We start from the raw sequence: 12,741 nt of genomic DNA, 5'->3' as shown, positions 1-12,741 counted from the left end.
CGTTCGAATTTTTGAGATCAACCTCAATTTTTTTCCTGAAAGGGTTTAACCAGTAGGGTCGGGGAGAGGGCGCAATATAATTTCCATCTTTTCGAAACACACCCGTTATAATGGATACATCAATCAGGACCCATTGAGTATTTCAAATAGATATTCGGTAAATTTGAAACATTCGTATTCTAATTGAAGATTTCTTCCTTTAGCTCGGTCACTGCGATGCCCACGCCGTCAAGCCTACAGTCGACCATCCTCGACAATTTCGAATCAAATTTTAGCGACGATTCGGTACTTCCACGCGAGGTTATCAGATACACCCTGATCGCCAAGTCGGTATTCGTTTACGGAGCGCCGTTCATCTTGTTACTCGGAATAATCGGGAATACTTTAACGGTTGTCATCTTCAACCGTAAGAGTTTACGTAATACATCCTACTCGTGGTTGTTCACTTGTTTAGCGGTCAGCGATTCGGGATATCTCTGTACGGGACTCGTCAGAAGATGGGTCGTGTTCTACCGTAATTACGACTTCCGCATGTGGCATTGGTTCGTCTGCACTTTGCATTATTTCCTGACGTACGTTTTCTCGCAACTGTCGCCTTGGATGTTGATTCTGATCACGATCGAAAGATGTGTATCGGTCGTCGCTCCGATGCGCGCTAAAATAATCTGTTCCCGAAAACGAATGATCTACGCTTCGATCTTGATGACCCTGATAATCTTATTAGCCAATTCACACATGCTTTACGGAATTCGAATCGTTTTGCCGTTCGGCTGCGAAGAAAAAGACGACGACTACAGCGATTTTTGGTTCGATTATTGGGTTCACGTCGAGCTGTTTCTAACCACTCTCGGACCGTTTATGATACTCCTATTGTGCAACGCGGTCATCATTATATCGATCAAGCGATCTCAAATGCGGCAGGCGGCGATGACCAACACCGCCACGAGCTCGGGCAGCAGCGGCGGCGGCGCTTCTACTAAAACGAGAAAGCAAAATCAAACGGAAAGCATCACTGTAATGTTGGTAGCGACGAATTTCATGTTCGTGTTCACCAGCCTTCCGTTCAGCGTTTATCTACTGTTACCGACGTTCGAACATAAACTGGTCGACGCCTGCTTCAGTTTGTTGTCCTACGTGAATTACGCCATCAATTTCTGGCTGTACTGTTTCACCGGTCGGCGTTTCCGTACGGAGTTGTACGAATTGTGCCGATGTCGCCCGAAGAAAACGGCGACTCAGCAACGACGAAGCTTGTCGTCGCAGTCGATCGCTACATCGGTGGCAACGTCATCTTCTAACAGCGAATGTCGTTTCTGAATCCGTTCAGGCGACTCGATGCGTCGAAATATTTTCCAATCTCAAACATCGATAAACGTTGTTGTAGTGTAACCATTCTAGATTATTATGCTCATTCTAAAATTTGTTCTAAAAATACTTACATAATTACATATGTCAATAGAGAATCCCAGATGAAAATAAAGTCAGTATTCCTGGAGATGATTATTAGGAGATATGTGGTCGAAATGAAAAAACTATTAGCTCAAAGGAAACATTTCGGACTTTATCCTTTTAATTATGGTGTGGGATTCTCTATATTATCATCGCAGCACGGACTGAGTGTTTTACTAATGGTTGCAATAATTTTGTATTTGAAAAAAACGCTTTTTAACATCTTTTAAACGTTCATATATACCCATCCGTATCAAGAGCGGTTGTTTATCTTAATTTGTATTACATTAGACGCAGTTAGAGATACAATGAAATGATTGTCTTTGGTTAAAAAAAACCAACCGTGAATAATGCACGACGAAAGCAAATAGCAAATGTAGGGATTGAATGAAATATTATTGTGAAGTAATAACTTATAGTCGGGTAATTTATTATTCTAAATCACCGAAAACGAACTACATCGGAAACAATCGTCATCATTTTCAGTTATGATTAAATTGATAGTGTAATAAGATGCTCGTAACCAATCGAAACTTAATCGTTTTATACCGAGTAAATGAATTAGAATCTATCGTTTGAGAGTCGCGTTAAACATGGGAAATAGTATAAAAGAATGAAACGTTCAAGAGGCGTTGATCAGTTGTTGATAGTCCACGATAAACAGTAACAAAAATCAGGAAAACACTGACAATACAGGTAAGTTCGATAATGCAGCCGTTTACTTCAGGGTTCAGTTTCACAAGAGGATTGATTCTTAATACGATCAAATATCTTTATCAATTCAGATCGTCTTGAATCGATTTAGGCTTGAATCATTTTTGTGACGCTGTACCCAGGAGAAATGGATCTTATTCTGACATGTTTCCATAGATTGAGGGAGAGAAATTGAGTATTGTATACTGATTTGATATCTTTATTTCACGTATAGGCGAATACACAAGATGCAAAGCGGAAACGATACAACCCTCTCGGAATCCCAAACATCGGGTGATTTTGAAAGGGAGAACATCGTCACGGGTCCACCGATGAGCGTGAATGGAACCCTACGCGAAATCATTTCACATCAAATAATTATTTACGGAGCGCCGTTCGTCATCATACTGGGAGTAATCGGGAATACTTTAACGATTGTCGTCTTCAACCGTAAGGGTTTACGTAATACATCCTACTCGTGGTTGTTCACCTGTTTAGCGGTCAGCGATTCGGGATATCTCTGTACGGGACTCCTCAGAAGATGGGTGATCTATTTCTACGACTATCGCTACGATTTCCTAGTAGAACATTGGTTCATCTGCGCTTTATATTCGTATTTGACCAGCGTTTTCTCGCAACTGTCGCCTTGGATGTTGATTCTGATCACGTTCGAAAGATGCGTATCGGTCGTCGCTCCGATGCGCGCTAAAATAATCTGTTCCCGAAAACGAATGATCTACGCTTCTCTGCTGACCATCGGCCTAATTCTATTGGCTAACTCGCATATTCTTTACGGCCTGCGAATAACGTACCGATGTCGGGAACGGGACGAATCGTACGAGAATTTCTGGTATAACTATTGGGTACACGTTGACCTCGCTATCGCCTCCATTGTCCCATTTCTGGCGCTGTTCGTCTGCAATATTGTCATTATAATCTTCATTCGCCGTTCACAAAGCAGCCAATCTAAGATGGCCGCGAGCGCGACTGATAACCGGAAGCAGCAACTGACCAGCATTACGCGAATGTTGCTGACGACAAATTTCGTGTTTCTCGTGACGTCATTTCCGTTGGCTATCTATCTGCTTCTACCCGTTACCGATGACGTCATCGCGGACTCGTTTTTGACGTTGTTGGCGGTTTCAAATTATGCCGTAAATTTCTGGCTGTATTGTTTAACGGGGCGGAAATTCCGCAAGGAACTGAATAATGTGTGCTGCCCCATGGAGGACATAGACGAGCAGAAGTGAAATCTGTAAACGATTATAATCAGTAACCATTGAAGAAACAGTATGTCCGTGCTGTGGCGAGAAATAGAGAATCCGCGCTTTTAACGAGAAAGATGAAGTCCGAAAATATTCCTTTAAACTATTAATTAATGAATAAGAATTTATTTCTGAAGATGAATTATAGGTTATAGTGGAAACGTCGAATCAATAAATTATTAGCTATGAGGAAACGTTTTGGAATTCATCTTTCATCATTTCAGTCCGTGGGATTCTCTATTCAATTATAATCAGTAATTCTAAATAGTTGTAACTAATTGTTCAATCGCCTTGTCATAAGGACTGGTCAATGTTTACGGTACTTTTACATCATATTTTTCAGTCCAATCTCTCGGATTACCATATATGCACCGCTCCGTGAGTCTATTATTATAGTCGTTTATCATTTTCTCTCATTTTACTCCATTTTTGCTCCTTTGTATTTGTTATCATCGACAATAACACGTTAGACGTTCAATCATAATATCAAAATAATGTTTCATTTTTTTGTTTATCTTTGTTGCGGAGATTCGTCAAAGGGGAATAACGAATGCGGTGATTTAGTTATTTATGAAAACAATTTTCATCGCAAATCAAATATTCGTGTATTCATAATTCGCTTGTTTGCTCGCGATAAAAACGATTTGACGATGAATCAATTTGTAAAACGAATCATATAGAATATGATTTTGGCAAAAACTGAAAATGCGTCATCAGAAGTTGTTACCAAGAAGAGAGAGTTTTTACTTTGTTTATCAAATGAAAGCGCATCAGAAAAAAACATTTTCATCGGCGCTTTTAACCGAGCTTTCCGGCGATGAGTTGTCATATTGTTCGATGAGACCACAGCTGAAACGAGAGTGCGACTCGTGATAATAATCAACGAAAAAAAAACGGGAAAAGTGCGGAGTTTGATATTCAGTGAACGGCTTGGAAATATCTATCGACGTAATAGACTAAAAATTCATTGAATTGAACACCTTAAGAGTCAGATTTAGTCCTGGAAATACTCGAAATGAAAAACTCAACCGAAGAAATAGGGATAATGGTCGTAGTTTATGGGGCGCCGTTTGTGTTTTTATTCGGTTTAGTTGGAAATACGTTGATAATCATAACATTCAGCGGTAAACGACTTCGTTATAAAAGCTACGCTTGGTTGTTCATTTGTTTATCAGTTTCTGACTCGGGATTTATGGCCACCAGTCTTGTGAGGCGATGGACCTTTTTCTATTATCGTTTGAACTACGAATTTCGCGGCGAGAACTCGATAGTGTGCGTGGCGCACACATTCCTTACTCATTTCTTCGCGCACGCTTCACCCTGGATGCTGGTTTTGATCACGATGGAAAGATGCGTATCGGTCGTCGCTCCGATGCGCGCTAAAATAATCTGCTCCCGAAAACGAATGATCTACGCTTCTTCATTGGTCATTTTTCTAGTATTTGCCGTCAACTCGCATATGTTTTATGGAATACGTATCACCCAAGATGGCTTCTGCCACGAACGTGAAGGAGTCTATTCAGTTTTCTGGACCCGGTATTGGTTGAATATAGATCTAGTTATAGCCAGTGCAGCGCCATTCGCGGTACTTCTCATCTGTAACGCCGTCATCATTTACTTTCTAAAACGAGCCGAGTCTCTCAGACAAACAGAGACATCAGCCGTCAACAACACCTCGAAAAAACCAGTCACCAACAGCATCACGTTAATGCTCGTGACGACGAATTTCATTTTCTTCGTGACGTCATTTCCGTTCAGCGTGTGCCTGCAACTAGATGATGAAGAGGTTCCGATTCTGGTCCACGCTATTCTAGCCATGTTAATGTACGTGAATTACGCAATCAATTTCTGGCTGTACTGTTTCACCGGAAAAATGTTCAGAGAAGAGCTGATCGTTTTATGCGGCTGTTGCTTCCAAAAAGATCGGGGACCGTCTGCTTACAATACTACAAGTCTAGAACTAGGAGAATCCTCCGTACGATTCTAAAACATCCTTAACACACGTGATCTATGCCTTTTTCGGACAGACTACATCAATATCCGGTATATTTTCATCCGTAAGAATCGTATAAACTATGATATATTTTATTTCTCGATCCGGAGAATGAACGTCGATTAATGATGAATGATTTGTGAAACAAATTATGTTTCGTACCGGAACTTAGAATTCCTGCTTTTCTATGGGACCAATCACGTTGACAACAATTTTACGATCAATGAATTATTTTTAGGTTGCTACACTAGCTATTATAACTCTACAAAAAAACTTGAATATTCATTATCAAATGGGGGACTGGGAATAGAGGCCGTCATCGAATAACTATGAAGTTATTATTTCAGCAACTGTTTACATGGGATTGCGGGAATCGGCAGACACGAGTGAGACATCAGTGAATGACGTGTCGTATTAAACACTCATTAATCCACGAATATCAAACCGCTAGAAGTAAAATGTCCGAATTAAATGCAGTTGATGAAATAGGGATAATGGTCGTAGTTTATGGGGCACCGTTTGTGTTATTATTCGGTTTAGTTGGAAATACGTTGATAATCGTAACATTCAGCGGTAAACGACTTCGTTATAAAAGCTACGCTTGGTTGTTCATTTGTTTATCAGTTTAAAACTCAGGAATTTTATCTACTGATCTAGTTGCTCGATGGGCCGCATTCTATCATCGTTGGAAATACGATTTTCGCGGCGAGAACTCGATAGTGTGCGTGGAGCTCACATTTTTTTGGTCTCGCGCACGCTTCACCCTGGATGCTGGTTTTGATCACGATCGAAAGATGCGTATCGGTCGTCGCTCCGATGCGCGCTAAAATAATCTGTTCCCGAAAACGAATGATCTACGCTTCTTTATTGGTCATTTTTCTAGTATTTGCCATCAACTCACATATATTTATATACGTGTTACGCAAAGCGGCTATTCCGTTTTCTGTACCCGGTATTGGTTGAATATAGATCTAGTTATAGCCAGTGCAGCGCCATTCGCGGTGCTTCTCATCTGTAACACCGCCATCATTTACTTTCTAAAACGAGCCGAGTCTCACAGACAAACAGAGACATCAGCCGTCACAAGCACATCCAGAAAACTAGTCACCAACAGCATTACATTAATGCTTGTGACGACAAATTTCATGTTCTTCGTCACGTCGTCCTGTTTACTGTGGGTCTACAATTAAGTGTACAGGTTCCGATTCTGGTCTACGCTATTTTAGCAATGTTGGTGTACGTAAATTATGCCATCAATTTCTGGCTGTACTGTCTTTCCGGACGGAAGTTCAGAGAAGAGTTGATCGAATTGCGCGGCCGTGCACGTCAGACGCCCATGTTGCGACTGTTGCCACTGAAAGGAGCGGGAGGAGACCACTGTTTATAATGTCGTGATTTCAGAACTAGTAAAATCCAATCTACGATTTTAAAACATTATGTAAAAACACTTGATTAAATGTCTTATTTTTCGTAAACATGGTGAGCTATAAACTAAATAAAATTCGGTTATATTCGAATAGGTTAAGATGTACAAAATGAAAATTAGTTTCATGTTGTTACATTAACGATCAAAAACTCTATAAAAAAAATTCTTGAAAATTCATTATATCAAATGGAGGACTGGGAATACTATTGAACTAAGAACTAAAATAAAGTCAGATATATTTGAAAACGTACAGATATATACAAAATTAAAAGTGAAAATTCATTTTCAAATGGAGGACTGGGAATACTATGTCATCGAAAGACTATAACTTGATTATTTCATTGAAAGTTTATACGGGATTGCAGTAAATCGACAGACGAGAGTGTGACTTCAGAACAAGTAGGACCTTTAAAAGTGTGAATAACGTGTTGTATTAAACACCCACGAAGGTACGAATATCAACCGCTTGGAGAAAATGACCAATTCAACTGCAGCTGATGAGATTGGTAGGATGATCGTAGTTTATGGAGCGCCGTTTGTGTTATTATTCGGTTTAGTTGGAAATACGTTGATAATCACAACATTCAGCGGTAAACGACTTCGTTATAAAAGCTACGCTTGGTTGTTCATTTGTTTATCAGTTTCAGACTCAGGACTTTTATCCATTGATTTAGTTGTTCGATGGACCAACTACTATTACCGTTCTGAATACGATTTCCGCGGTGGAAACTCGGTATTGTGCGTGGCGTTTCTATTCCTTGCTCATTTCTTCGCGCACGCTTCGCCTTGGATGTTGGTTTTGATCACGATGGAAAGATGCGTATCGGTCGTCGCTCCGATGCGCGCTAAAATAATCTGCTCCCGAAAACGAATGATCTACGCTTCTTTATTGGTCATTTTTCTAGTATTTGCCATCAACTCGCATATGTTTTATGGAATGCGTATCACCCAAGATGGCTTCTGTCGCGAACGTGAAGGGGTTTATTTAGATTTCTGGAGCCGGTATTGGTTGACCATCCATCTAGTAATAGCCAGTGCAGCGCCATTCGCGGTACTTCTCATCTGTAACGCCGTCATCATCTACTTTCTAAAACGAGCCGAATCTCGCAGACAAACCCAGACATCAGCCGTCACCAACAACATCACGTTAATGCTCGTGACGACGAATTTCACATTCTTTGTTACGTCATTCCCGTTTACCGTAGTCATAATACTAAGACCTGCTTCGATTCTGGTCCACGTTATTTCAGCCATGTTGATGTACGTAAATTATGCCATCAATTTCTGGCTGTACTGTTTCACCGGAAGAATGTTCAGAGAAGAGTTGATCGAATTGTGCAGTGATTGCCGTAGACGTCCATGTTGCGACTGTCGCCACCGAAAGGATCAGGAGGAGCCCACTGCTTACAATACTACAAGTCCCCAGAACTAGCAGAATTCAACGAACGATTATGAATGAAACACATGATTATGTGCTTTTTCGGATACAACGATGAAATAGACAAAAGTTGAATATAACAACACACGTAGATATCTCGACCTTTCGGAGATTCGTCTTCGATGAATAAAACATGGAAATTGTGAAAATGATTACTTTTCAGCAGATGTATACCGGAGATTAGAATTACCGCCCGATTTTCTGGGACCAATGTTTATTCGTTGACAAGAATTTAACGGTAAATCAATTAATCATATTGCATCGATGACGATCATAAATTCATATATACAAAAACAAACTTCGAAAAAGCTTCATGAACTGGAGACATGGGAGTGATATATCATCACAAAGGGCGTCGTCAAAGGGCAATGACAGTGTTATTGCATCGAAAGTTTATACGAGATTGTCACATCGACAGACGATCAGAAAGAGCAGGACCTTCGTCTTAGTCTTATTCGATTTGAAATATCAATTTTGTTATCGTCCGATTAAAATCTACGCAGCGACGAATATCAACCGCGCAAAGAATGTACGGATTAACTGCAGTTGATGAGATTGGTAGGATGATCGTAGTTTATGGGGCGCCGTTTGTGTTTTTATTCGGTTTAGTTGGAAATACGTTGATAATCATAACATTCAGCGGTAAACGGCTTCGTTATAAAAGCTACGCTTGGTTGTTCATTTGTTTATCAGTTTCAGACTCAGGACTTCTAACTACTGGTCTGGCGAGGCATTGGACCATCTTCTATTATTGTTTGAGATTCGACTTTCGTGATGGGAACTCGATAGTGTGCGTGGCGCACACATTTATTACTCATTTCTTCGCGCACGCTTCGCCTTGGATGTTGGTTTTGATCACGATCGAAAGATGCGTATCGGTCGTCGCTCCGATGCGCGCTAAAATAATCTGCTCCCGAAAACGAATGATCTACGCTTCTTTATTGGTCATTTTTCTAGTATTCGCCATCAACTCGCATATTCTTTATGGAATACGTACCACCCAAGATGGCTTCTGCCGCGAACGTGAAGGAGTCTATTCAGTTTTCTGGAGCCGGTATTGGTTGAATATAGATCTAGTTATAGCCAGTGCAGCGCCATTCGCGGTACTTCTCATCTGTAACGCCGTCATCATTTACTTTCTAAAACGAGCCGAATCTCGCAGACAAACCCAGACATCAGCCGTCAACAACACCTCGAAAAAACCAGTCACCAACAGCATCACGTTAATGCTCGTGATGACAAATTTTACTTTCTTTGTGACGTCATTTCCGTTCAGCGTATCGCTACAATTAGGCGAACAGATTTCGATTCTGGTCCACGCTATTTCAGCCATGTTGATGTACGTAAATTATGCCATCAATTTCTGGCTGTACTGTCTTACCGGACGGATGTTCAGAGGAGAGCTGATCGCCGTGTGCGGCTGTTGCTTACGAAAGGAACAAGGACCTAGCACAATAAGTCGGGAATCATGAGTAATTATATGATTTTAAAAACGTTCTTTACACTCTTGATGCTAAAATAATAATGAAAAGTTAGGCTAAACAAAAATGATACCTTGTTTCTCCACAGCGGCCGGGTCATTTTTGTAAAATATTATAAAATTTGTAAACAGTTCATTTCTATAGCGGCCGGGTCTGTTATGGTAAAATTGATCACGATTTTTAAAAAAAGTAATGTATAGGGTAGATAGGCGGCCGGCCGGGTCAACATTTAAGCTCAGCAGAGCGGAGAAACAAGGTATCAATTTTTTTTAGCCTTAACATTGTTACATATTCTATTCGTCGTATAAAATGAAATTAAATGTTAGTGATTGTGTCGGAAATTCCTTCATGAAAAAAAAAAACATTACTCTATTCATGTTGTACCACCGGAAAGTCGGTATTTTCATTTCGAGAAATATTTCAATGAATATACATTCGTTAAAAATATATGTATCATAATGTTGTGGTACGTGTAACAAATTAAGTTATTCTTTGTGTTTGACTTCTCGTTCGTTGTCGGAAAAAATTCCACAACTCTCCCGCACGTTGCCCGTGTTCAAGGGTCATCGTGATCATCTGCGAATGGCGTTCGTTATTGTTTTGTATTGTTACATTTTTTTGTTCATGAAATTTTCGAGCCTCTTTATGGCATTCGAAGTCGACGCAGACGGACTGAACAGGTATTTCGAGCATATTCAAAAATATATACGTGTAATATACGAAAATGCGTTTCTACGCAGAGAGGATTTCGCCTCCAAGAACTAGCGATTCACGCGGGATGTTTTACTTTCATACGGGGTTGAATGGAATATCGGTTTTTCGCTTAGGTTTAGCTTTGTAATCAGTATATTTAATTGAATGGCAGTCAGGTGTTGGATCGATGCTGAAAGTCATACGCTGCATGTAGCAGCATTTAGGGTTACGACTCAGTACGGCGATAGTAGCTGCGCGGGGGAGTTCGAGGTGTGCATCGCGTTATATCGAGGGAATTTTCGGTAATACGAGTAAATTTCTAGGATATCAACTCATCTGAGATTCTTATTAATTGTATTAAGCTGCTTTTATAAATTACAGATAGGTATGTTATAAATAATTGGGTTGCATGATAATCGATCATATTATAACGGTGTGTATGCTGCCTGTGTAGAATTTCAGTATTTCATTCATATCTTTAATATATCTATGTTTTACGGATTGTATTAGGTAGAGGCTTCAGGTCTACGACAATAAGGTATATGGGTATAGATGCCCCCATTCTATTATTCTGTTCAATGATCTATCTGTACCAGAACGACTGTTGTATTCGACCACAGCCTATTTTCAATGAAGCGTTTACAATATGTGATTTTTATTCAAAATGTTGTCAGTCTTGTTCAACTATTCAAACGACGACGAGTCTCGGGGTTAGATCATATAATTAGAAAGCGTCGGTTTGATATAATCGTGTATTCTATTCTATAATGCCTCCGTTTAATTCGAATAGAACTTTTAAAAGATACCGCGCGTAACTCGACAAAACGTTTTCATGTATATATTGAATGTGACTCCAGGTAGAAGAAAAGATCGGGTTCAATGCTCAAATTGTATTGCTGTGGGTTTCTAAGTGTCCTGCGCAGCCTACATACATATCATATACCATTATGATATCTAGAAACTTAGATGTAAAATGTATAACTGCCATTTTTCGGATAAAGATTACCAAGCTACCAATTAGTCCTATATAATTGACAAACTAGTGGCAGGCCTCGATTAAGCGATAACCTTCCATTCATTATATGTAAATTTCACTTATTAGTTACGTATTCAATGCGCATTCTTCTCTAGGGTTTATCAAACGGGTGTCTGAGTCCGCGGAAAAGGATCATTCAAAGTTAGGTACGGTAAGTACCGGTTAGTTTATAATAATAAAAAAATTCCAATTTCTGTCTATCCATTAATGCAATATCTCAATTTTCTAGTTTAAGCATGTCGGCTTCGTCGGATCTGAGCAGTCAAAGCAGCGGCACCAGTCAAAGTTCTCTCGCGGCAACTTTCGGTGGACAATCCGAGGAGAGGAACTTCATCAAATTCGCGCATTTGAGCAATGAATTCGTCAGACTATTGCGCATTTTAGAAACCTTCGACGCCGGTGCGTTGAAAGAGACGTTACTTCTGCGTTTACAGACGAAAGATCCGAAACTGATCGTGGCCATGAGCACAATCCTTCCCAGACAGAAGTTCCCGGCAGACGATGCCGCTCATTGCGTCCGCTGTCATAAACAGTTCAACCCGAAACTGAAATCGAATTGCGTTCTGATGCACCCGAATGAAAAAGTCGTTAAAGTTCTATCCACCGATTCCGAGGCGATTTTCATGTGCGAAGCGTGCAATACGAAATTCAAACTGCCACAAATGTTTTTCTACGACGAAAACGTGAATTCTTACTACGCGGGATTGTGTTTCCAAGGTCAACACACGGTCAATCCGGCAGACGTATTGCGACAAAGCGCGGTGCGGTCCTGTCAGGACAAGGGCTGCATTGAATGTTACGTGTAGGGAAGTCCTCAGACTAAATGCATCCAAGTGAAAAATAGCATTTAGTCATAAAGACCATTTCTTGTAAAAATATTGATAAATAAAATGAACTTTTCGTCCAAAATTATCTCGCGGAACTCATTACTCGATTTCAGCATTAATTTTGCTGTGTTTCAAAATCAGAATATTTCTTAGAATTCGATATTAACTTGAACGCGTACAAAATCCTCGAAGAATGATAAATATAATGGTATATTTTCTTACATATTCTAAATATCTAAGCCCCAGGGGGCTTGGTCGAAATGGTGGCTTTGATCGAGAGGAGACCGCTGCGATATGTTATGTCGTCATCGAGCGGCTACCTGAAAAACGTCACAGTCGACCGATCTTACGACGTAGCGAGCAATTTATCTCGTCCATGGATGACCTAATCTTCTCCAAGCGTAAATAACAGTGTTTTAGACGTGACGCGCGAAACGAGT

At 40.2% G+C, this 12,741-nt stretch overlaps 4 protein-coding genes across 10 annotated transcripts; all 4 read left to right on the top strand.

The window, feature by feature from the left end:
* The first annotated feature begins 216 nt into the window (after window positions 1-216).
* LOC141908491 (uncharacterized) lies at window positions 217-1,317 on the top strand. Its single transcript, XM_074798575.1, has one exon. The coding sequence runs from the start codon at window positions 217-219 to the stop codon at window positions 1,315-1,317; it is 1,101 nt and encodes a 366-aa protein (XP_074654676.1).
* A 5,984-nt stretch (window positions 1,318-7,301) lies between these two features.
* Window positions 7,302-8,258, top strand: LOC141908488 (FMRFamide peptide receptor frpr-18-like). The gene has a single exon (XM_074798569.1). The coding sequence runs from the start codon at window positions 7,302-7,304 to the stop codon at window positions 8,256-8,258; it is 957 nt and encodes a 318-aa protein (XP_074654670.1).
* Window positions 8,259-8,791: 533 nt separating this feature from the next.
* LOC141908486 (neuromedin-U receptor 2-like) lies at window positions 8,792-9,736 on the top strand. The gene has a single exon (XM_074798568.1). It carries the CDS (start codon window positions 8,792-8,794, stop codon window positions 9,734-9,736), a length of 945 nt encoding a protein of 314 aa, XP_074654669.1.
* Window positions 9,737-10,332: 596 nt separating this feature from the next.
* LOC141908893 (uncharacterized) lies at window positions 10,333-12,377 on the top strand. Of its 7 annotated transcripts, none has more exons than XM_074799159.1 (3): window positions 10,333-10,425; window positions 11,570-11,620; window positions 11,704-12,377. In XM_074799159.1, the coding sequence occupies exon 3, from the start codon at window positions 11,711-11,713 to the stop codon at window positions 12,278-12,280; it is 570 nt and encodes a 189-aa protein (XP_074655260.1). In that variant the 5' UTR covers window positions 10,333-10,425; window positions 11,570-11,620; window positions 11,704-11,710; the 3' UTR covers window positions 12,281-12,377. The 7 variants fall into 7 exon arrangements, with proteins under 7 accessions (XP_074655260.1, XP_074655264.1, XP_074655266.1 ...); XM_074799163.1 differs by having other exon boundaries at window positions 11,570-11,625; XM_074799165.1 differs by lacking the exon at window positions 10,333-10,425 and adding an exon at window positions 10,809-10,823 and having other exon boundaries at window positions 11,570-11,625.
* The last annotated feature ends 364 nt before the right edge of the window (window positions 12,378-12,741 follow it).

Source organism: Tubulanus polymorphus, chromosome 7 (assembly GCF_964204645.1).
Source record: "Tubulanus polymorphus chromosome 7, tnTubPoly1.2, whole genome shotgun sequence".
NCBI classification, from domain to species: Eukaryota; Metazoa; Nemertea; class Palaeonemertea; order Tubulaniformes; family Tubulanidae; genus Tubulanus; species Tubulanus polymorphus.
The sequence above is the reverse complement of the archived record's forward strand: the minus strand, read 5'-3'. Positions and strand labels throughout refer to the sequence as shown.

Coding starts and splice junctions, on each gene's coding strand:
- LOC141908893 (XM_074799159.1), top strand. CDS start 11,711: ATGTCGGCTTCGTCGGATCTGAGCAGTCAAAGCAGCGGCACCAGTCAA.
- LOC141908488 (XM_074798569.1), top strand. CDS start 7,302: ATGACCAATTCAACTGCAGCTGATGAGATTGGTAGGATGATCGTAGTT.
- LOC141908486 (XM_074798568.1), top strand. CDS start 8,792: ATGTACGGATTAACTGCAGTTGATGAGATTGGTAGGATGATCGTAGTT.
- LOC141908491 (XM_074798575.1), top strand. CDS start 217: ATGCCCACGCCGTCAAGCCTACAGTCGACCATCCTCGACAATTTCGAA.